The 24,267-nt window shown below is 40.4% G+C and overlaps 1 protein-coding gene across 3 annotated transcripts in view; it reads left to right on the forward strand.

Annotated features, from left to right (window-relative positions):
• TSPAN4 (tetraspanin 4) overlaps positions 1–24,267 on the forward strand; it is a 365,256-nt gene that overhangs the window by 286,833 nt on the left and 54,156 nt on the right. For all 3 annotated transcript variants that reach the window (XM_075425480.1, XM_075425479.1, XM_009931527.2), the window contains one exon: positions 1,773–1,847. In XM_075425480.1, the coding sequence (XP_075281595.1) occupies positions 1,773–1,847 (75 nt within the window). The remainder of the gene's footprint in view (positions 1–1,772; positions 1,848–24,267) is intronic.

The following is a 24,267-nucleotide window of genomic DNA, read 5'->3' on the forward strand; positions in this document are numbered from 1 at the left end:
AGGAGTCCTTCCTTTGTTCTAGGAATTACCTAATGTAATCCAGGCTATGCCAGTGAATTTCACAGAGAGTTTGCATGCACATTTTGGAAAAATCATGCTTTATGGATGATCAAAAATGTACTCCACAGCCAAATAAAATATAGAAAAAGTGTCTGTGCGTCTTTGCAAAGGGTGATGAGCTTTGTCCTGTTTCAATTAATGCTGTGCAGCAGACTAAAATTGTAAATGTAAAAAATAAGCAAGCTTCACCAAGACTGGTTTGCAAAGCTGTACAGAAGGTCGGTGTTGGATGGTAACAATGTGGAAATCAGCTTGGATCACAAGTGTGAGTGAGTTTTGTGATGCAAAACTGGGCAGTAATAGGATCCAGTATTAGGGTCAGGCAGGTGTGAAGATACTAGTGATGAAGATTTGAAAATAAACTTTAATTTGAGACTCGCAAGGCAAAATGCAATGAGTTCTATAGACAGTGTGATTGTACTAGTGGAGAAAGGTATTTTCCCCTTCTTGACCTTTTGCCCTCCAGTCAATCACAGAAATCCATAGGTTCCAAGGTTTGGTTTTGACTTACCAGGCAGTGAAGAAGCTCTGATAAGGCTTTGTAGCTATTAAACTTTAATAGGTTTGCAGCCTTGTGGTTGAAGCTAAAGAGATGGTAACTGTTTTTTTCTCTTGGGCATAGGATTTCAATTAAGTTAGGGTTTCTCAGTATTAGAATTCCAACCTTGCAGGCTGCGAAGTGTATGGAGTCTGTGTTATAGGGAGCAGGATCTTTGCCTGACCCTGAAGTTTCCAAATTTGTTCTCCCTCCTTTACCCATCTTTGCAAAACTCAGTTTCATTTAATGCTCTGATAGCACTTGTTCTAAAGTCCGTGCAACTGCTGTGTTGACATTGCTGCAGATCTGTGCTGCAGACCCATCCAGCATCTTAACAAAAAGCAGGGGATACGGTTTTTCCAAAGTGTTTGGCATTGCCAAAAGAGTTCGTCTTACTGAAGTCGATCAGAGCTGAGGGCTTTAGAGAATCTACCTGAAATCCCCGCGTTAGAAGTTTTTTATCCACTCCTTTGAGCTTTGGACTACTGCCTTTTCCATGGCTTATGAGGAGAAAAAGAGATGGACAGACTTTGCTTTGATGTCTTCAGTACAAATCAGCCTCTTTCACTTGAAACCTCGGGGTGATTTGTGTAGCTACCCAAGACTGCTTGTAAAGCTGACTTGGTATACAAGTGTGTCTTTTACTTCTGTGTGGTGTGCCTTTTACTTCTCCCACAATTCCTGCTGAAAGGAGCTATGAATTTCTGGTTTATGGACCAGGCTGTCTTCTCTTGCAATGGGAAGTCTAAGCTGTGGATTTCACTGATATCTTGTTAATTGGAAAGATCTGATGGAGAAAAAAATAGAGAAAACCTAGCCTGGGAGGGGTCCTCGAGGGTTAATGGCAAATAGAGCACTGGACTGCTGGGGGGACAGATCTTAGTGGGGTTTTATGCTGTTCTATTGAAGTCAGTGATATAAATGAGCCATATGTATGCCCAGATACTGTTGTGTTTCCTGACTAGTCCTTTACCTGCTTTTCCAGTTGCTGCATGTCGCATGCCTTCCGTTCTGCTGTAAGACAGCAGCTTTGCATTTTGCTGCCTGTATGACTCCCACTCCCCATTCTGTGAGATCTGCTGAATGTACTTATTGTGCATCCAGAAAAAACTGAAATAGATGTTGATGGGTTTTGCTTTTTGTTTTTTTCCCCTGTCCCTTCTTCTCTTGACAGTTTTTTATCATGCTGTTAATTATATTTCTGTTGGAGCTCACTGTTGTGATTCTGTTCTTCGTCTACACCGACAAGGTAAGTCAGATTCTTCATTTTTCTTTCCCCTTCAGCAAATTTTTATGCTCCTTTTCCCTATAAATAAATCATGAAGCACTTGGCTTGGTATGCACATCATGCTTCTGTCTTCCTTGAGACACCCCTCTCAGAAGGAGCGCTCTCAGAATGCATAAACAGCCTTGCAGGACTGGGCTCTCTTGCTTGCTCATGTGTACAACTCAAGGTCACAGATACTGCCAAGTGCATCTGCCATTTAAAAAAAAAAAGAAAAAGAAAAAAACCAAACACCAACACCCCCTCGCCCCCCCAAAAAAAAGCAAAGAAGCCAATGAGCCTTACTAGGAACATTTAGGAAGAGGTAATCGTCAGAATGAATAGGGTTTTTTAAAAATATGTTTGCAATTGAAGAGCCCCATTAATGTTGTTACAAAGGAAGTCTCCTTAGCATAGGCAAAGGCACACAATTCATGATGTTTAAAAGTTGCTCTTTGCAGCACAGGTCTACTTAGATTGTAGTGGAAAGCCAAGGAAAATGTATAAAAGTTTAATAAGCAAAGCTTTTGTTTGTGTTTTCAGATTTTACTTATGTTTGACCTTTGTTCCTGTGCTTACTTGGTATTTCTGTTGTAAGGGCAAGATTGCCTATCTGAATTATTTTTATCCTTAAAATAGTTTTTCTTAAAAAAAAAATAATCTTACATGAATAAACCAAAAACCAGGGCATAATTGTACATAACCTGCCTATTCAATGAAAATTGTCAAAGTCTCTTACAGCTGAAGGCTAAGGGAGCTTGAAAATCACAGGGTAGGTGGGAAATTTTTGCCATGAATTAACAGTCATCAGGTACGTGACCAGCTTCTTCTGGAAAGGAAAGACAAAAAAGCAAAAAATAAATAAAAATTAAAAATAACTATACAACATATCAAAATAAAATGAAGATTTTAGACTTAGACTTATTAATGGTAGACAGTTATATTCAGTATGTTTAGCAAAAATGTGGACAAGAATGGGTAAGACGTCAATATTACCTTCTAGAAAGGCTCTGAATTAATGAACACTAAGTGATTGTCAGGTGCACTTCTGAAGGACTGAAAAGAGCTGGATTGCTGGACAGCATACGGTAGACGGAACATGGCATTAACTTGCAAGGTAATTAAAGTAGAAGGGGAAATTTATAAATACTTGTATGCATTATTGGGTTCTGAATTACTTGTAACCTCTTGGGAGAAAGATCTACACGTCATACATGACAGCTTAATAAAGGCATCTACTTAATATGCAATGGGCCTCCAAAAGCCAAATACAACACTTGGCATATATTTAGGAAGGGAATCAGTTAGGAAATATTATCATGTCATTGTATAAATTGATGAACCAGCCTCACTGTGAATTTAATATTGTGTTTTGGTTACTTCATTTCAGTGAAGGGTAACAGAAATGAATAGAAGTGCTAGAAAAGTGGGAGAGAGCAGTCATGAAGAGGGATGTTGGAGACTACCCTGATTCAGTTTGGGAAAGGAAAGGGATCCTCTGCTTAAGAGATCTTAAGAAGAGAAGTGATAGCAGTTTCTAAAATAATGACATACTAAAGACCTGTCCTGAACACAGAAGAAATACTTGAAAATAATAAGGAGTAGGTTTAAAAGATAAATGTTTCTGCTTCTCCACATCATCATCTCATAGAATTCCCTGTTGCTGGCTGTTGTTGAGGCTGATAGCTCAATAAATGTGTGAGTATGGAGGAAAGAAAAAAACCCAATGAAACATTTTTATTCATAAAGCAATTGGTGCTGTTATGTTGACAAGTGTGTTGCAGAGAATGTTGGTCCACACTCTTCAGAGCTAAAAATAGTGAAAAAGTGTCAGGAACGATTCCTTACCTCCTTCAGCCTATTGGTTTGCCGTGGTTTTTATTTGTTCTTAATAAACAGATCAGGAAATTTGACTTTCCTGTGAATTGCGTACTGTAAGTTGGTGCAGGAGGTACACTACAGTTGTCTGTAAGATCAGAACAGAGTCTAAAATGTGGGTCCAGTTCAAGTGCAGTTTTACTGACTTAAGAAATCGCTGTAGTCTGTGTATTGTGGATGATCAAATTTGAGGCTCTTAGTATTCCTGTATGACTTTAAATCCATGGTCTTATACTGAGAAAATCAATAGTTTGTCTCTGTGTTACACTTACAGTCCTGCCTACAGAATAAATAAAATAACAGCAGCCTAACATCAGTATTTTCATACAGCATGCTTAGAATTTGTGTGCTAGCTTTCCTAATGTGAAGAACGGTATTGCCACGTGTACTGGTATGAGGAGGTAGTTAACCCAGACAAGTCCACCACAGTAATTCAGTTAATGCAGTTCCTTGGAAAATCTGTGAAAGAACACTTGCACATCAGAAGAAAGTAACATTAATTTTGTGTGCAAAAGCAGAAAAGGACTCAGCAGATTAAGACTTTGAGGGTCCTGTATCATTCATTCTTTTATATATATGTATATATATATATGTATAAAATCAGAAGTTTTTTCAAGTACCTGGTAGCCTTCTATTAATTAGAAGTGTTTGTACATGTAAAATTCTTCACAGGATAAAATGGAGTCCAACAGTTATTTTCTGTTTCTGGCTTGATAAGAGGTTAAATAATGGACTTCTGGCAGTTTTCACTTACTCCCACTTTGTCAAGTAGAAGGATTTTGGACTGGATACTTTGACCCTTGGTACAGAGTTTAATCAATACTCTCCTCTTTCCGTGGAGCTGGGTGGTATTATTACCCTGTTTAGGTGCAGAGGCAGGAGCAGAGAGAGTTGCCCACGACTCTGCAGGCAGCTGGGGCCAGTTCTAAATCTACAGCTCTTGGTGTTTTGGCTGACAGCAAGGGATATGAGAGACTGAGCTGTGCCGGTGGCAGGGCTGGGTATTGCAGCTGACTTAATAGCACTTGTCCAGTGACTGCATGTCCGTTTTGTTCCTTCTGCTGTAGAATGGACACAGTAGCAAGTAGGTTCTGGCACAGTGGTATCAGCCACAGAGTGAGTGTGCATCCTGGTGCATATGGACACAACGCATGGGCTCCCAAGCTGTGAAGAAGTCTCTCTGTATCCATTGCTGGGACTGTTGCTTTAGTAGCATGTTCATTTTTAAAAAGTATCAAGACAGAAGTTCTTTACAGCCGTGCACAGGTAGGCTTTTGGCATAGCGATTTTTTTCTTTTGCTGTGGAAGAGTGTGCAGCTGTGGAGGTGGACAGGACAGGCTGCTGGGACTCAAGGCCGCCTAGACTGACCCGTTCTCATTCACCAGCTTGGGAGAAGCCCAGTAATTGCCTCTGCCTCTTGTTCTAGAGACTCGGCATCAGCCTCTCTGAGCTTTTAAGCAGCCAACGTGCTCCCATGCCCTAGAATGTCATCTTACTTTTTCTTAGTTGAAAAATATATGTCTTGATCTCATGATCAATGCTGCCCTGGACTTTACAACTCTTTCTCTGAACTGGCTATGTTGTCTAATGTTATAAAGAGAGAGGGGTTTGGGAGAAAGTTCAGGAACACGTGATCTGGGAAGGAAAAGGGGTATTACCTTACTTCTTGGAGCTGTACTGTGGATCGCTTTGGCAGGGCCTGACCTCACAACTTGTTCGCTATTCCTCCAATTGTCCTGCTTGGTTACATTGCGAAATATGAATCCCTCGAGTTCTGCAGAAGTGAAATGTGGGCTGTGTGGAAACAGGATGAGGAAATGCATTTCTATGGGATGGTGGTCAGGAAAAATACATAGAACTTTTATTTTGTCCTGGCTGTTCCCAAAGTAGCAGTGTGACTGGTTCATAGGCTGTCTTCAGCTCAAAATGGGCACCTGAGGCACTTGGGAGCTCCTCTTGGTGTTTGTGCATTTTCATATGTAAGCTCTCAAAGTGTAGCTTTTTATTTTTTTGAGAACAGAAGTGTCAGCCCAAGAGGTGTGGGTATTGAATAGAGTTTGTGTGATTATGAGAACTAAGGCAAGTTATAATCACTGAGAGAACACTATTTGTGTATATGAGAGAACAGCAGGGTCCTATCCTGTCAGAGTCTGGATACTTCTTATAGCTCTCAACACCAGATTGGACCCTGTTAGAATATAAATCATGCTAATAAAATGCATAGTCTTGTACCAGTTCTAACTTGTATAATCTTTCTGGTTTTAGCATCTGTATTTATTTTTACTGTGATGATTCTCCTGGAGGCACAGAAAAAAAAGTCCATATTTACTTTTTTTGCAGCTGTAATACATTATTTTTTTCAGTAGGTTTATTTGTTCAGATGTCTGCATTTTTTCTGATTTATGGGCAGAGCTAGGGTGCAACTGTTTAATGCACACAAATGGAAGAACATAACTAAACCACCATAATGTCCTTTTTTTTTCTTTTCTTTTTGAAATGTCAAACTGAATAATATAAGCCAGTTTAAGGAACAAAAGCACTGAAGGATCACTGACTATAATATTTGATTATGGGAGCAGTTACCGCTATTGGCAACTCAAAGTTAAGACCAGAATTTTCCATAAAGATTAGACTGTTAACTCACTTGGGGTCCCTGTGAAAATTACAACCTAAATTCCATGCCTGCTTTTAGCTGTGTTGAAAATGGCCCCGAGAATGGTAGAGGACTGAAAAATAATGGCTACTTCTGTTTTTCATGAGATGTGTGAAAATGCTCATTTTCCATGGCGCAGTAAATTGTAATGAGTTCCTGTATAGCTTTTACTGCTAGTTTATAAAGATTATGGTCTGTAGATTGATGCATTTCTTGTTCTGTTTCTCAAAACATTTTACAGATTATTGTAATTCCTGATTGATATTTTGCCTTGTCCCATACAGATTATAGACAGCAGACTGGAATGTATTGGGTATGATTTCTAGCATAGTTCAGTCCTCGCAACATCTTTCACATTTGGCTTTAAAGACAAAGGAGAAAAACTGAATCTCTTCCACATTCTGCACTCATAAGCAGTTGCTCACAGAAGTGACCTGATGCTGCTGAGCTGCTCGCCAATAAGGGGTTAACAATCAAGCTGAAGAAATTATTCATACAGCAAGTTTAGTTCAAAGCTACTGCAGAAACTGTTGTTCTCTTTGAGCTTCTGTCCAGAGAGCTTTAAAGTTTTCCATGTTTATCTTTGACAGAGGTTCAGCGGAGCACAATGTGTGCTCGGGTAACAAAATGCCTCGTGTTCCTGGTCAGCCTAGCATGCAAGACTGTCCAAGGCACGCGCACAGAAGATGTGAATCTTTTTGAAAATGAAGAATCATAGCATAGTATGGGTTAAAAGGGACCTTTAAAGGTCATCTAGTCCAACCCCCCTGCAATGAGCAGGGACATCTTCAACAAGATCAGGTTGCTCAAAACCCCATCCCGTGTGCCCTTGAATGTTTCCAGGGTTGGGACATCTACCACCTCTCTGGACAACCTGTTCCAGTGTTTCACCACCCTCATCATAGAAAACTTCTTTTTTATATCCAGTCTGAGTCTACCCTTTTTTAGTTTAAAGCTATTACCCCTTGTCCTATTGCAACAAGCCCTGCTAAAAGGTTTCTCCCCATCTTTCTTGTAAGCCCCCTTCAGGTACTGGAAGGCTGCTATAAAGTTTCCCCACAGCCTTCTCTTCTCCAGGCTGAACAACCCCAGGTTTTTCAGCCTTTCCTCATAGGAGAGGTGTTCCATCCCTCGGATCGTTATTGTGGCCCTCCTCTGGCCCCACTCCAACTGGTCCATGTCTTCCCTGTGCTGAGGACTCCAGAGCTTGAGGCAGGACTCCAGGCAGGCTCTCACCAGAGCAGAGTAGAGGGGCAGAATCTCCTCCCTCGACCTGCTGGCCACGCTGCTTTGGATGCAGCCCAGGGTACAGCTGGCTTTTGAGGCTGTGAGCGCACATTGTTGGCTCATGTCCAACTTTCATCCACCAGTACCCCCAAGTCTTTCTCTGCAGGGCTGCTCTCAATCCCTTCATCCTCCAGCCTGTATTGATACTGGGGGTTGCCCTAACCCAGGTGCAAGACCCTGCATTTGGCCTTGCTAAACCTCATGAGGTTCACATGGGCCCGCTTCTCAAGGTTGTCCAGGTCCCTCTGGATGGCATCCTGTCCTTCTGGCGTGTTGACGGCACCACTCAGCTTGGTGTCATCTGCAAGCTTGTGAGGGTGCACTCGATCCCACTGCCTGTGTCATTGATGAGGATATTAAACGCTACTGATCTCAGTATAGACCCCCTGAGGGACAGCACTTGTCACTCATCTCCAAGATGTCTTCCGACATGGAGCCATTGACTACTACCCTCTGGATGTGACCATCCAGCCAATTTCTCATCCACCAAACAGTCCACCCATCTGTCGCGTTAATTTGGCAGAAAATAAACCTCCTTGCGTTCTGACTCTCTTCACTGGAGTGAGAGGCTAGGTGTGGCTAGGTTTAAATTCTGAGTGATATCCAATTTGCCACTACCAGTCCAGTCGCATTTAATATGTATATTAAGCTACCACGATTCTGGATACACTAATAGCGGTCTGCACCTTCAGTCCGGTCGTGCTCATGAACTGGCACGGCCGCGTTTGGTCGCATTCAGTGAGAAACTGTGACAACTGGCTACTTAAACAGTGCAGTTTTATTTGTGCAACAGGTATATAGGTTTTTGAATTGCCGGTGACAGTGACTGTCTGCAAGAAAGCACGTGCAAATATAGAACGCGTGAAAAGGTTATAAATAATGCAGCCTGGCTATAGACATTAGGGAGTAACTATTCCCGAGAAAAAAGCGCTTAGTTTAAGTCTCACCCAAGGCGTCCCAAGGGGGGGAGAAGCAAGGCTCAGCCGGTCGGCCAGTCCCGGTTGTCGGAGGCAGTCCGAGGTGGAGTTTCCCTTGACTTGCTCACGGTGTTATCTTCTTCTTCTCCGAAAATCCACGGTGTTATCTTCTCTGAAAATCCCCTATTTCCCTGGCTATTTTTATCTTCTTTCTATGTCTAAGGTGGAGTTTGAGTGACTGTAGTCATACACACCTTCTATCATGATTGGTGTAAAAATCTCTCACTTCACATTTAAAGGTATAGTTTATGAAAAATCGAGAGCGCAGACTCAAAGAGGGGTGGTTGCACCTCGGAGGCGGGTAGCCTTTGGGATGGAGGTGTGCTTTGGTATTATAATGATATTAAAATGAGCAAAGTTCACGAGAGGATAGCACTTTGGCAAGGTTTCAAAAACCTGTTGGCTCAGGGGCCAGATGAGCTGCTTATCAGTTCTAGAGGACCATTTCTTCCTGCTTTATCATCACGGAGCAGGGCCACAGAGTCTCCACTCCGTTCTGTCCTCTGTGGTACATTGCAGGGAGTTGCTGTGTGAGTGGATTCCTCGCATGCCTGCTGCAGCTGTGTCCCATCCTCAGAGCTCCTTTTGATTTTATGCTTTTCCTCGATGGGTGAACACTGCTATGTTTTTCATATAAACCTTAATTTTCAGATGTAAAACCTTAATTTTACTAATAATTCCACACCATCAAATCCATCTCTCTCCAATTTAGAGAGAAGGATGTTGTGGGGGACCACATCAAAGGCCTCACAGAAGTCCAGATAGATGACATCCATAGCTCTTCCCTTATCCACTGATGTGGTCACTCCATCAGAATTGGAGGCTAAAGTGAAGGGACAACATCATTCAAATTGAATGCGGTTTACATGGTCTTAAGTTATTGGAAAACAACAGACTTTGGAAGGTCCTGCAAAACTGGTAGGGTGGTCACTCTGCACCACTTCAGTCAGATGGCCTGTCTGTTTTACCAGTTTCTTCATCATCATTTGACTTTGCTACACCATTCAATTGGCACATATTTTAAAACTTCCTACTACTAAAACTTTTAAGAGGTGATAGAAATATTGGGTCACTGTATCCTTCCTTGTCACAGTGAACATAGCTATTCCTGTTGCTGTCCAAGGCTGCGAGAATTTCAGAACAGTATCTGTGTGAGTAGTACGTCAGCTGTCAGCATCCAGAAGGCTTGCAAGAGGACAAGGGCATTTTTAACTCTCTCTGATATTTCTGTGGGGATGTGCTATTTTAACATAACATGCTTCAGAGCGTGCAAGTCCTGGTGTGTGCATGCAATGGTTTCTGAGCAACCCCTGTGTTAATGCTTTATTTTTCAGTTAGAGCTCCATTTGTTTTGTTTTTAGAAGAGCTCTCCACACATTGAGCAGTTCCTGGCATGTAGCATCTCTCTGGCAGTGTTCTGGAGTTAGAGTTTTGCTTCAGTGCTGACATAGCTAAAAGCTGTTTCTCAGATAAACAGGAGTAGTATAGCAGGCGAATGTGGAGGAATCTATAGATTGTCTCCTGGATTGCAATGCATTGCAGTTACTGCTCTGTGACGGTGATGCATTAGCCCTGGTTGAGTATTTTATTTCTCTAATGCAAAATAATGTTGTATATATGGTGATATAAAATAAGAAAAGACAGAAGTGTCTCTGTGGTTTATTTTACTTGTTAATAAGCTTAATTTTAACTAGTTTATTAGCATTTCAGTGCTGGCGTCACAATAGGGAGTTGCAGAAATTTCATCAAAAGAATTTAATTATAACCAATTCGTTTTGGATTCTTTTCAGCAAAGCATTCAGGCGTAGGTTTATATCTGTCCCTATTCAGCAGATAACTTAAGTGCATGCTTAAATCCATGTGACTAACTTAATCATATACTGAAGTCTTGTCAAAGTTGAAATGCACCTTTTGTGTCTTTCCTTTACAAGAAGTATTGCTAGGGAAATGCTAATGACAGTGAAAAATTCTGGAGATTGTAAAGATGCATCACAACTTTCTGTCCTTACGGAATTTAGTGAAAAATAATGAATGTTTGCTTTAAAGCATTACTGGTTATCTTTTTCTGTTTCTTCTGAACAGCTTTCCATTTAGTATTTGAACTCCAACACATCACCTTAACATGTTTGTTTTTTAGGCAGGAAGAGAGGAGGGGGATAGAATTTATTTGCCTGTGTGGCTGAAAAAAGCAAACACACCGAAGGAAATACTGATAGTTTCACTAATTCATTTGTCAAAGGTGGGTTTCATTGAAAGTGCACCTCCAAAATGCTATTAACAGGCTTATTGAAGGATAGCGAAGTATTGATGAAAAGAATTAAGTGCATGCTCAGAAAATAGGTGTTATTTAGGAACGATAACTGCAGATAAAATGCGTTATGGCTCCCCACTGGGAACTCTTGATCAGTGGTTGATCAAGGCCTAATTGGTTCCTTGGATAAAGTGTTAACAGGGGAATGGGTGCAGGGAAAGGAAAATCAAACTTTCCTAAATTAAGCTCCATGCCTAACACAAATACTCTTTGTAAAAATTAGATAATGCAGTTGCTTGTCAGCTCTTTATGCCGCGTATCTTCCCATGTTGGCTGAGTTCAGAAATGAAGAAATGTAGGTGTCTCATCCTAGTCGGTATGGATTTTTGTTCATATTGCAATGAGTACAATATTTTTCATGTTGTCCATCCGCACAGTTTGGAGTAGTGAGAAATCCAGTTCCGACCTCCAACCTGGCTGACTGGGAGATTAATTCCCTGAGCTCTATAGATGAATCAAACACAGCTGCTGCTGCCATTATGCCTGGCTTAAAGTCAGCCAGATCTATCTTTTATTTCCTGACATCACTAAATTAATCTGAGGGTCTCCTAATAAGTATTTGGCGATGGATCAGTTACCCTACAACAGAAAGAGAGATGTATCTGGCCTTCCTTCTTGCTGGTTTGTAATCCCTAATTAGAGGTTAACTCAATCTCAGGAGCACATCAGAGCATATCTTTGTTGTGGGAGCACTTTTACAGTAATTTGTTTCCCATGCTGGTGTCTCAAGTTTCAGGTTTTGTAGCAGACAAAATGTGAGCGGCACAGATCTTCAGCCAGGCTCTCCAAAATAAAAATCCAGAATACATTAATGGTGGTTATTGGATACAGTGCACAACTGCATGCTTTTTGTCCTGGTATCTTAAAGCATGTTGCAAGTGGTGAGTAAGTAGTTCAGCTCCGCTTTTGCTGACTGGGAGAGGTGATGCACTGGTTTACATACACCTGACCAACCCTAGTTTTAGCTGGTGACTGACCCCCAGTTTTGCATCTGTTCTAACTGCTGGTACGTGTTTTATACAGTTTTATTTGAAAAAGGGAAGAATAGCAGAAAGAGAAAAGAGTGTTTTAGAAAGACAATAAATAATTAAGGCAGCTTTAGATATTTAAATACAGGCAACATCAAGTGCAGAGGAATAACTGAGATAATATATTGAAACAGACAGCACATTTTTATTCATTCTACGAACATTTCTGATGTGTCACAATGTATTTCAGACAACATTAGAAAATGACAGTAAACTAAATGTTTAACATTTTTTACATATAGAAAAAGAGAAGGGAAGAGGAGTTTTTGTGTTATCAGATAGTAAGCAGGCCAATAGCATACAGTCCTTGTCTTGGATCTGTCAGCTGCGACTGAAGAATAATGTAGTGGGTAGACCACTTTATGAGGTATAATTTGCAGCTGAAGTTCTTTCAGGTCCTTACTTTTATTTAACTCAGCAATGGTAAACACAGAATGAGTCCTAGTTGAAATGAGGAAAGACAGATCTGTTGATCAGCAGCTCTAAACCATTACTAGTTCTGAGTTCTCGTGGTGGAGTGTGTTGACTTTAAGGCCACAAATTATGTTCAGGTACTTCAGATTACCCAAACTCCTTGATACCTACAAGGCATCCATTCTCATTGGAAATACTGCTTCTCTGCAAGATGGTGATGTCTTTCTGGCTGATAATTGTGGGTTGAATCCTTGCTGTGAAGTTCAGGTGTAGGAAGGAGGTTCAGCAAGTGGTCTAGACACCAGCCAGTGTACCTTTTGAAATATATTCCCAAACTTACAAAATCAACATAATCAATAGTGACAGTACAAGGGCAATGGGCACAAACTGAAGCACAGGAAGTTCCGTCTGAACATGAGGAAGAATTTCTTCCCTCTGAAGGTGACGGAGCACTGGAACAGGCTTCCCAGGGAGGCTGTCGAGTCTCCTTCTCTGGAGATATTCAAGACCCACCTGGACAAGGTCCTCTGCAGCCTACTGTAGATGACCCTGCTTCGGCAGGAGGGTTGGACTAGATGACCCACAGAGGTCCCTTCCAACCCCTACCATTCTGTGATTCTGTGATTCTGTAATAGTGATGGTGATTACCATCAATGGTAATCAATACCTGCTAGCTGTTTTACTGTCTGTTCCAGTAAAATGGCAAGCAGATATATTTGTAATCATATTTAATAAGGACTAATTACCTTTAATCATTTGGGGTCTTGGATTCCTGAATATTTTTACATATGAGCGCCAAAATAAGTGATTGACTTGACAATAGGAATTGACTGAGCTGGAAAAGAGAGAAGTAGATCTTGTGTAAAGGGATATATCTTAACAGGAAGCTGAGGCAGAACTTTATTTTACAGTTTCTGAGTGCACACATTTCCTACTTGAAGCTTTCAGTGCCTCTGATAATTTGGATGATGGTAGTATAACACAATTTTGCTAGAGTGTCGTGGCATTAGCAGTGAATGAGACATGTGCAAAGACTGTTTTAACCATGGCACAATTCACTTTGTCATACTGCAGTTATTTTGTGTACCCTCTCGTATGCCTTTAAATTGCAGGGGAGGCATCCTTGAGAACGGAGAATTCTCGTATAGGTTCAGTTCTTTCTTGTTGAAACCCATTCGTGTACTTATGCTCCCCCTTCTGCTACTGTCTTTTTATGTGGTAGATTATTGAATTATTATACAACAATATATGTTTTGATTTTCTTACTTGCTCCATTTTGCACTTTACTGCCATAAGCCAAGGAGGTTTTTGCTCTGCCAGACGTTTTTACTGTCTGCACCGTGCCACTCTGCACCAGAGGAAAGCAGAACAATACCTGTCATCATCCTCAGCTGTGCTGCTGTTCCCTCTGTTGACAAAGTCCTAACCTCAGCATTTACAAAACCTTTTCAGAGGTCACCTTGAAGGGCATATTGAAGTGCAAACTGAATTGCATGTTAATTATCTAAATGAAGCAAAATGGAAAAGATTCAAAAGATCGTTCGAAGATATTTAAGAAACCACTAGTAAGTCTTTCTCTAGCGAATAATGGAAGTGGAAAGTCATGAAGCATGTAAAAGAAAAAGATTTTGATTAAACCCAGTTGTTTGTTAGATTTATCACACAAGACGTTTAGTTTTTATTTTGAAAATTCAGAACCAAAGGAGTTGCAATAAGATTTGAATTAATCAAAATTGTAGAAGGGATATTTAAAAGCTGTGAAGAGAATCAACAATACTTTCTATACAACATGGATGCACAAGAAAACATCCTGCAGATTTCTTTCATGTCCACCTTTTTCTCGATGAATAGGGAATCTATTGTAGTTGGCAGAAAAGCAGCTGAATACGTTCAAAGAGAAGCGATGGTTTTTTCAAGGTCAGGTAGCTTGGGGAAAAAAAAAATTATTTTCGAGTACTGTGAAGAAAGCAGGAGAAGAATGTGTTGCATACCTGGAAGTGTGTTGAGATCATACTGATATTTAAGTAAATGTCAGTGGAGTGCCCTTGCTGCTGCTGCCACCACCAGTGGCCATTCAGTGGCCAGGTGTGGCTTCCCATAACTGGGTGTTCTCAATGGAAACTGGGTTCGTGCTGTCTTTGACATTGATTTATGTACGAGTGGCAGAGGCAGCTCTTTCGTAATGAGTGTTGTTATCGGAGAAGAGTACTGAGCAATGAGGATCGCTTTTCCAAATGCCTGTCATAAGTTTTCTCTCAACTCTATTCATGTAAGTGTCAGTTTTCATGTAAGAGTGTCAGTGAGAGACTATTAGATGAGCAACACCTAGGACACTGGAATGGCTCTCTGCTGCTGGATGTCACGGTTTTGCTGTATTCATTTTAAGCCATTTAGGTGTTTAGTTACATGAAACAATATGAAGTATCAGCACAGAATGAATACACAAGTTACCACTTTCTAAGTGAATCCTGGCCCCAGTGAAGTCAGTGGGAGCTGCATGTTGTCTTCCATGGAGCCAAGGTGTTATCCTTAATTTTAGGATTTTTGAAATCTCCTTCCCACTTCCCCACATGGTGATCCAAAAAATGCTCGCTTGAGTGTGTGAGATGTACAGTGCTGTAGGAGATTTCACTGCATGGCAACTGGAAAAACTGGGGAGTGATTGCACTGCATGGCAACTGGAAAAATTGAGGAGTTTGGTTCTCTAGCATGATGTCTTAATCTTGTAATGCAGAATGTGTGGGGTGCTGCTGCCTGCTAAGGAATTGGTTGAATTTTGGCTGCAGAAAAATCATGCATTTCCAAGAGAAATTAAATTAATGAAATCTAGATTCCTGTGGATATTTGTTTCCTAATCTCTGCTGTGGTAACTTGGCTTTGCCATCCATGTTCTCAGTGACTTTCCAGCACCCTTGCTATGGTACAGAATTGCAGCATTGCTGAGGTTAGAAGGGACCTCTTGAAGTCCTCAAGCAGGAACAGCTAGAGCAAGCTGCCCAGGACTGTGTCCAGTTGGGCTTTGAATATCTCCGCAGATGGAGACTCCACAATCTCTCTGGGCAACCTGTTGTGGTGTTTGACCACTGTCACAGCAAAAAAGTGTTTTCTTGTGTTCAAATTGAATGTCCTGCTTTTCAATTTGTGGCTCTTGCCTCTTTGATGTCAGTGGGCACTAATAAGAAGAGTCTGACTCGCTCTTCTTCGTTCCTTCCCATCAGTTATTTACACACATTGACAAGAACCCTTCTGAATCTTGTTTTCTCCAAGGCTGAGCAGTCCCATCTCTCTTGGTCTCTCCTTGTATGAAAGATACTCCAGACAAATCATCTTTATAGCCCTGTGCGGGACTCACCCCAGTAAGTCCATTTCTTTCTTGTGCTGGGGAGCCCAGAACTGGACATAGATATGGCCTCACCACTGCTGAGTAGAGGAAGGATCAAGTCCTGTGGCACACTCGCAGTGCTTCTCCTAATGCAGTCCAGGATACTGTCGACCTTCTTTGCTACAAGAGTGCATTTCTGGCTCATGGTCAACTTAATGTCTACCAAAACCCCAAGGTCTTTCTCTGCAGAGCTACAGGTGTCAAAAACCATACTAAAGGCAAGGTAAACAACATCCACTGCTAGGTGCTAACAGCCAGGTTTAGAGATGGACAAATGAAGCCTTTCCATGTGCCCTTATGAAACAAGTTCAATGCAAATGAGCAACATGATATTTTAAATCAGTTTCACAGATTGTGTGTGTTTATTTCTGGTTTATTTCAGTAGGATGCCATACAGAGCTATAGCCTGTAAGGGTCTCTCAGTAAGTCCTTATCTATTCCGCAGCTTTTATGTTGAAAGTTGATACATCCCATTAATCTCTTTTTTTTTTTTTTAAGAGTGTATTAAATTCAAGGATTCCAATTTCACTCTTTCTCAAGATTTTTCCACATGAACCTTTCTAGAGGAGATTAATTTATCAGAGAAGGGTTAAGGAGTCCTGTTCTATATAGATTTTTGTGAGAAGTGGCACGTTTGGGGACTGAGAAATAAAACTGATGAGGGCATAAAAAAGAGTGTTTGCCTCATTCATGAATCCACAATTTAAATAGCATGAATTCAGAGGATCAAGTTTCTGATCTCTGAAAGCTTGCAGTACCCTGGTTACTCTAGCCTTCCAAGAGAAGAGGACATTGACGTGTCCCCATGTCAGTTCTGCCTTGCCGATGACTCCACCCTCTGTCCTTGAAGCAGTTGTCCAGTGGGAATTTTAGTTTGCACACAGGCAACTTGTGTTCTGATTAAACAGAGTTAAGTGGAGTTAAGTAGGCAAGAATCTGACGCATGTCATAGAGGTTGTTCTTATGCAACTGCTAGGTACTCTTTTAAGTGTGGTGGTGGTGGAATCTGATAAAGAGAAAAAATAATGCTAAAGGGAAATGAGATTTAGCAGACAATTAACTGCATTCTACATAATAAAAATGTGTTTTTAAGCCAAGAGTGATTTGGGTGTCTACCTTGTGGACCCACTTTGAGATAATTTAGAGAGGCTTGAATGTTGACACTTCATGAAGATTAGATCTGCTAGGATGTGGAGTGCCCTGAATACCCTCTCATGTCTGCAAGTCATCTCTGAGGTAGAGTGACAATGAACAGCAGTACAGTGGTGGGATGTGGTTCAGTTTGTTGCCGACCGCAGCAACACACTTCTCAGGGAAGAATTCCTTGGGTAAGAATGAGTCTTAACATTCCCTTTTTTGTGTCCTGTGACCACAGTGCTGAGCCTTTCATATTCCTTTTGGAGTATGGTTGCGCATGGAGGGTAAAGATGCATTCATATTAATAAGCATGTAGGTTTGGATCACTTCCTTTGGTTTATCAGGAACTAGTAGCTCACCTGGTCCTCCATTTCAAGCTGAAATAGAAGAATAAATTAAACAAGTCTTTTATCTCCTCAGATTTTTATAAAAGTGAGCGGGGAATGAAAAGTGAATTGCTTTTTATAAAGTGGGACATTAAATTGGCATTCTACCCTCTAACTCAAAAATCCAGGAAAAGTCAAGAAATGTTCCTTGCTTTCTGGATGTACCAATATACCTCCCCAGGTCTGGGCTGTCTCAGAAGGTATAGGAAGGGCTTTTGGATCTGGGAAGGTGGCTGGGTGGATTCTTCCTGCATATGAAGCTCTTTCTTGTAAGAAGCATGTACAGCACCTGAAAGTGAATTTGTTGATTTACAACAAGAGCAAAAATGCCTAGGTTGATCCCACAGTGCTCTGTGGCTTCACCTCATCCACAGGGTCTTCCTTTATGTCCTTATCTGGGACAAGGTCCCTTTCGTGACCTCTACAGTCTGGGCAGCAGGATCAGGTGGGGGGAAAGCAAAGGGTTTATGCTGCTGGTTTTTTCTCAGGGAGCACAGGCTGCTTCACCTTCCCGCATCATGCCTGGATTGAAGATTGGAGTTGCTGATGAAGGAATTGAGTGAGGAGATGTGCTCTTTGCCAGACATGGATACTAATATGATTGGTCTCCAAGCTGGGAATAATGTTTATTACTAAACATTACGCAAATAGTGGCAGAAATGGCTGTTCAGGATTCTTCTGGCAGCATTTGTTCTCTGGCTGTCCCTCTATTCTGAGGAATGCAGCCTGACCGCACGAGTAATTTAATGCGATTAAAAGGTAGCCCCCAGTGAAAGAAGTGATGAGGGAGATTCTTTACTTATTCCTCATTAGTCCTGAGCAGGCTTGCTCATGAATCTTGTAACCTTGGCAGCAAGAAAACCTCCCTTTGCTTTGCTATCTGCAAGGAAATGAATTACACAAGCATAGAAATTCATGAACGCTGAATACTGCAATTAATTTTGTTAAAGTCTCTTTATATATTTAGTTTGGGAAGAGGAAGGAAGGAGAAGCTTATCACCAGCTAGGAGTCTGACACCACAAATCTTGCACAGTTTTCACTTTGAGCTAAAAATGAATCTATAAGGAATCCAAAACCCCTTTATTTGTTTTATATATTGTAAGAATGAGAAATGATGAAGGCAGCAATTTAAAGTAGTGTTAACATCACAGTCCCTGTATTGAATTGATTAACATGGAGAAAACACATTAATAGCTTTTTTATTACTAGTCTGAAAACTTTATAGTGGCATTTATTGAAACAGAACTGAAATGTGAACAGTAGAACTTAATAAATCTCAGCTCATATGTGGTGGCCGAAACACTGTCTGAAAATGTTTTTTTTAAAAAAAGTCCAGACTTTGAACCTTGACGGTTTTTCCCATTTAATCTTTCATTTGTACATGTTAAGCAGGCAATCATATTGCAGAGGAGAAGTTGGATGTAAAGCTGGATGTGCTGGATGTGCAAATTTTCTCTCTTTATGGCCAAAACAGGTGCACGTAAATGTTTCATCAGCACACCCATTAAGTTCCCAGTGGTAAATTTAGCCACAAGCATTCGAGAGGTGCTTACTTTGCATTTAATTTAGATCTAAAAAAAGAAGTAGCAGGTTTATTTAAAATGCATTACATTCAGCTTATTTAATATTCTTATTCTCATATATTCTTATTCATTATGCATATACGTATAAAAAAAGAGAAAGTCACAGAAGTACCCACACAGCTCAAAGTGATGAGGGTAGTTGTTCTAAAATAGGTAAAATCTGGCTTAGAGACAAGCCAGTCATTTCATGATCTCTGTCTGAGTGAACTTAGAAATAACCTCACAGAAGTCAGAGAGCTTCTCCTAGGCAGAGCAACCCCTTTATCCTCTCTTTTTAAGTTGCACCAAATATTCCTAACTTTTCATGCTACTGCATAGTGCTAGAACTGTAGGGAGTTGTGGTTCTTTTTCATCTTTCTCTTATCCTTTCTTGTGGGCAGTGTCAATCAACTTGCAAATTGCAGCATGCTCACATCTGATTGCAGCGGAGCTTTCCTTGCCACATACTTACAGTGTCAACTCTTGCTGTGGCACAGCCTGATTCTGCCATGTGTAAGATGATGCAGGGAATTCTGCTTGTGCATCACCCACCATGACACCAGTGCTTTGCCCTGCATTAGGAATTGTGTTTTCTTTGGGAGTTGCATTGAAGTCATTTAATATGTGAAATGTATTTTTTATCACATATGTTCAAAATGGGTGGCCAGAAATCATAATTGCTGGATGAGGGGAATGATGGTATGATAAATAAAGTACAGTAAATAAAACCGCTATCTGGAATTAAAAAGAAATATATTCCTGACTGACTGGCAAGTTGCACCTGAAGTAAGAGGGCTACAAAGCATATAGGAACGATATTTTTGTTGGTAGGATCAGATATATACAGCCTTCTGTATATGTAACAGGCCTCTGAGAAGTGCACTTGAGTGCCGTTTGTTTGAAAACTATCTGCTTGGTAAAGTTTGGACTGACTATGTACAAAATCCTTAAATGTCAATCAAAATATCATCGTCTTTCTGGTGTTTCAACATGTCCTCAGCCAGAATCACAGGATTCAGCATGGTGAGGAATTAAATTGATAACAAATAGCTGAGCTTCTCTGTGGTATTTTACTTATTTTGGCATGCTTTTGTTTATTCCCTTCTCTTTCAAACGATGGAGTTTTACTGCACTCCATCCTTACAATATCTCTGTAAATATTAAGAAAACTTACTACTTACACTTGTTCTTGAGTTTAGCTTGTATCTTCTTGCCCAGGTTTTAGAAGATGATTTTAACAACTTCAAAAATTCTTCTTAAATTGCCCGTTAGGGAGCGGGTGGAAAGAAAAACTTATTTTTTTCCCCTGATTATTTTTTTCCTTGACAAAATGGCCTTTTGTGGCAGAAAGGAGCACATTTTTCCACCCTCATCCATTTCTATTTTGTTTCATCACAAGTCACATTTCATTAGAGTCTTAATGTTTCTATCAATAAATGATGGATTTGCCAATGGTGATTTGTTTAAAATTACTTGCAAAAATTTAATGAAGCCTGCAAATCATGAATTAGATTTCAAAGAAGTTACTTCTGATGGTTAAAAAACTACAGGGCCAAAGTAATTTCAAGGGTGGCATTTTTTTCCCCTCTATATTCGTATTTTTTAAAGCAAATCACAGTTTGTCTCTTGCTGCAGTAGCTTTCTGTTATTGATGTGTAGCAGGATGAGTGACATACTCCTGCAGCAAAAAAATTAAGCTCTGCTGCAACTAGCCGTTGTGAACGCCGGTCTGCTTCTGATCTATATTTTCTGTTGGTCTGAACGATGGTTTCCAGTCCGGCTTCCCAGGCTTGTGCCCTCGTTACTAGGCTGCTCAGACTGCTTGGCTACTATGGACGAAAATGATACCCTGAGGCTCTCAGCCATTGTATTTCTAAATGGGGTTATATTTTTATAACCCCAAGTGTTCTTTGCAGGTTTAAACTGTCCCTTTTGGCAACCAATTTGCCTATGTGGGAGAGGACGCCTGATGCTGGTTTGCAGTTTCACAAGGAAGAGAATCCCTTTAGTCAAAAGTGCACATGGGGAATTTGCTGTTTCCTGGAGCAGATTCATTTAGTTAATTAGATTTGTGGAAGATAATGAGAAATTTCCTGTCCTAAATTCAGAATATTTAATGCAATTTGGAAAAGGTTGTAAATCTATCTAAAATAACCAGAACCGTAATTATACTATTGATTCTCTCCTGTCTTTCTTTTCCCCCCAAATCCAAGGGGATAAGAGTCATCAAAACTATGTCAGTCCCCCCACCCCCCAAACAAAGGAGGGAGGTGGCAGAGAGTACTTCTGATGCTGTAATAATTGTGTCTGTCGACTTTATTTAGATTTGGTGATTTTTCTCTGAGCTGCATGGTCACAGAGTGGGAGTCGGCATGTTTCTGAATGCTGTTGGTCTCCCATTTGGTGGTGGGCACTACAATTTTGCAGACTTTAAACTAAAAAGCTTTCTAATACAGCTAAGAAACAAACAGGAGTGATATTCATTGTTTAGATGTGGCATAAACAGATAATACAAATTCTTCTCCTCTCTTAATTTTGTTTGAATTTAACCCTTTTTTCATCAAACTTTTGGTGCACATTTTCCATTATTGACATATGCATTGTTTGTTTCAAACACGTTGTGTTTTTTAAGCCCTCACATAGTTTTGGTGAAACAGTCATCCACTGAATACCCAGCTTTCACAGTTTTCCACTATTTTCTAATTTGTTAAGTGATTTTTCTTCCCCCCACCGCCATGTGTCTGCGTAAGCTGTCTTGGTGGGAGGAAATTCAGCCCTGACTGATGAGTCTAAGCCATTCTGTTGTCCTGTTTATGTTGTAGAAAGAGGTGAGTGTATTGGGTTTAGTAGCTGAAACTTGTTTCAGTACTCTCATTTAAGGATGTCAGGACTCATTTACTCCATGTATGCTGGGTGTCATTTTTCATCTGCAAAGCTGCTTTATGCAAAGCTTGAATATCTGTTGCTTTTGATTTGCATGGTTGCAGCTCTGTTTCCAAGATTACCTTGTCTGTGGCACATTTATCTATCAACAAATTGTTTGTCTATGTGATGAGACGTTCCCTTTTGCAAGATGGATATTGTTCTTTGTAGCTCAGCCTCCACCTTACACACTTGTGATTCCTGAGTGAATGCTTCTCTTACAGACTTCTGTGTGGATTTGGCTGTAAGGTCAGTTGTTACCCCTAACATGAGGTTAGCAAAGAAATCATTACTGCTCAGTGAAATGTGGTACCAGGGATGTGGCCTTTGCAGTTTCGGAACAATTGGAATCCAGTCCCTGTCTCAAAACTTTCTGCAGTGCTGTTGTGGTCCTCGTTGTTTTAGCTGTGCAAATCTCTTAGTGGTGCTAATTAGCTCTGAAGAACCTTTGTCTGTATTGACAGTGGAGACCACTGTCACATTTCTCCTTCAGTGGAGCATTTTGCACGTGCATGTTTGCATGTGGTGGTCACATAGCCAGTTTCTCAGAGCCTTTCATCATTCAGGTACACTCTGACTCCCATGGTGTTTACGCCCCAGATTCTGTCTCAGTGATTTCTGAGTTTTTCCTCCTGTCAGAGTTGTTGCCACCTTGCTTTTTCAATACAACATGGTTTGAGAGTTGTGGCTTTTTTTTTTTCATTGTTAATATGCTGCAGTGCTTCCAGTGACACTGACTGTTTCACTGTTGTTAGTTCTCTTGATGACTTCCAAATGTAAAATCTGGAGATACAGACTCGGACTGCTGACCTGAGTACCACTCAGAAAAGTATTTCATGTGTTTATGTCCCAAAGCAATTCTAGATTGTATGGAGTCTCCTGAAATTACATAGTCAACATGTTTTAGGTGTTAATTAGAAAGGTAAGTGGGGCCACTGGCTTTTCATTTTGCTCTGTTTGTCTCTACAGATGTGATAGCAAAAATTTCACCAACACTATGTCAAGAAGTTTAGTAGTAGGAAAAAAACCCTGATACTGTAACTTCCTTTTCTGTTTTGGAAAAGATATCACAGATAAAGAAACTATCACAGATAAAGAGACTCTAATCATTTTTTGATTATTGCATTTTCCAGCTGTCAAACCCAAGAAAGTTGGCATAGCAAAGACTTCTCCAACTGTTGTTGTCAGACTGTGTTGCATAGTCCAGCAGTTCTTGTATGACCACTGGAGAGCTAGCTTCTACTGGCCGCAGAGGTATACAGCTGAGAGGATGTGGTCGCTGCCTCTGGTAGAAGTGGTCATGCTTTGTAGATAAATGCAATTTAAATAGGATCTGGTCAGGAAAAAAGAAATATCACAGGTGTATCATAAGAAGGAAGTAGTCTTTAGTAATTATTGTAAGTGCCTTTTGATGCTCAGGTGAAGGCACTGTATATCCAGTACTGGTTTTACAATCTGAATTAGTATAAATAGTCTGAATAGCCATGGCATCTATTAAATAGTCATATCCTCAGTCCATGGAGTTGTGCCAGAGCTTTACTGGAGTTGCTGCCAACATTCAGTGTATGAAATCATGCAAGATAACATTGGTGGTGAGGCAGAATGACAAATACAACTCTTTCTTCTTACTAACTTTGGGAGTAGGGCCATTGCCTTTTGCTTTTTAATATTTTCAAACTTTTAGCATAAACCATGAGGCCTCAACATTTTATAATGAACCTTTTTTTAATAAAAGCCAAAATTTTTAACTAAAGCTGCTGGATTCAGTAGCTGGAATATTATACAAATCCCCATTCAGGTACTGTGTGACTGCTTGAAGTATCGCAAAAGCTGGCAATGGTCGTAAAAGTACAGGGTTGTTCCTTTGGATCAGTGACTCATGCAGACTAATCCCAGCCTGCAGTCTCTTTAATGCTGATGATTTAATTTGGGGTTTTTTGTTACTTACAGGTTTTTCAAAAAGCATTCTCTTTGACTCTTTGCTATTTAATATTTAGGTTATGCAGTCTGTCATCCTGGCCAAATAAGTTGTTTTGAATTCCCCTGACAGAAAGAAGAAAATGTATTAAAGGAAAATGATCAATGGTGAATAATGAAAAAACAAAAGAACATGTCTGAGACAGATTTCCATTCTGGTGAAAACTGCCTTTTCCAGCATTTATAAACATTGTTATGATCTCCTCACAGCCTTTCCGTACCTCAGAAAAACATCACAAGGCACAAAAACCTGCACTTCGCACCTCTGTGTGTATACATTTTATTTTTGCTACAGCAACATCTGGGGACCCCGCTATTGTTTTTAGGCCTATAGAATCATGTAAGGAAAATGGTGATCCCAGCTCTAAACGTCTTTGAATCCCATAGGAGATTTAATGCTATTGATCCAGATCTATCTGTATTGAGTTTTGAAGTAACTGTGAAAGCATGTCACAGTCACATCTGAGTGAATGTGAGCTTTTATTGTGT

The sequence above is a fragment of the Opisthocomus hoazin genome, chromosome 7 (assembly GCF_030867145.1).
Source record: "Opisthocomus hoazin isolate bOpiHoa1 chromosome 7, bOpiHoa1.hap1, whole genome shotgun sequence".
Classification (NCBI taxonomy): domain Eukaryota; kingdom Metazoa; phylum Chordata; class Aves; order Opisthocomiformes; family Opisthocomidae; genus Opisthocomus; species Opisthocomus hoazin.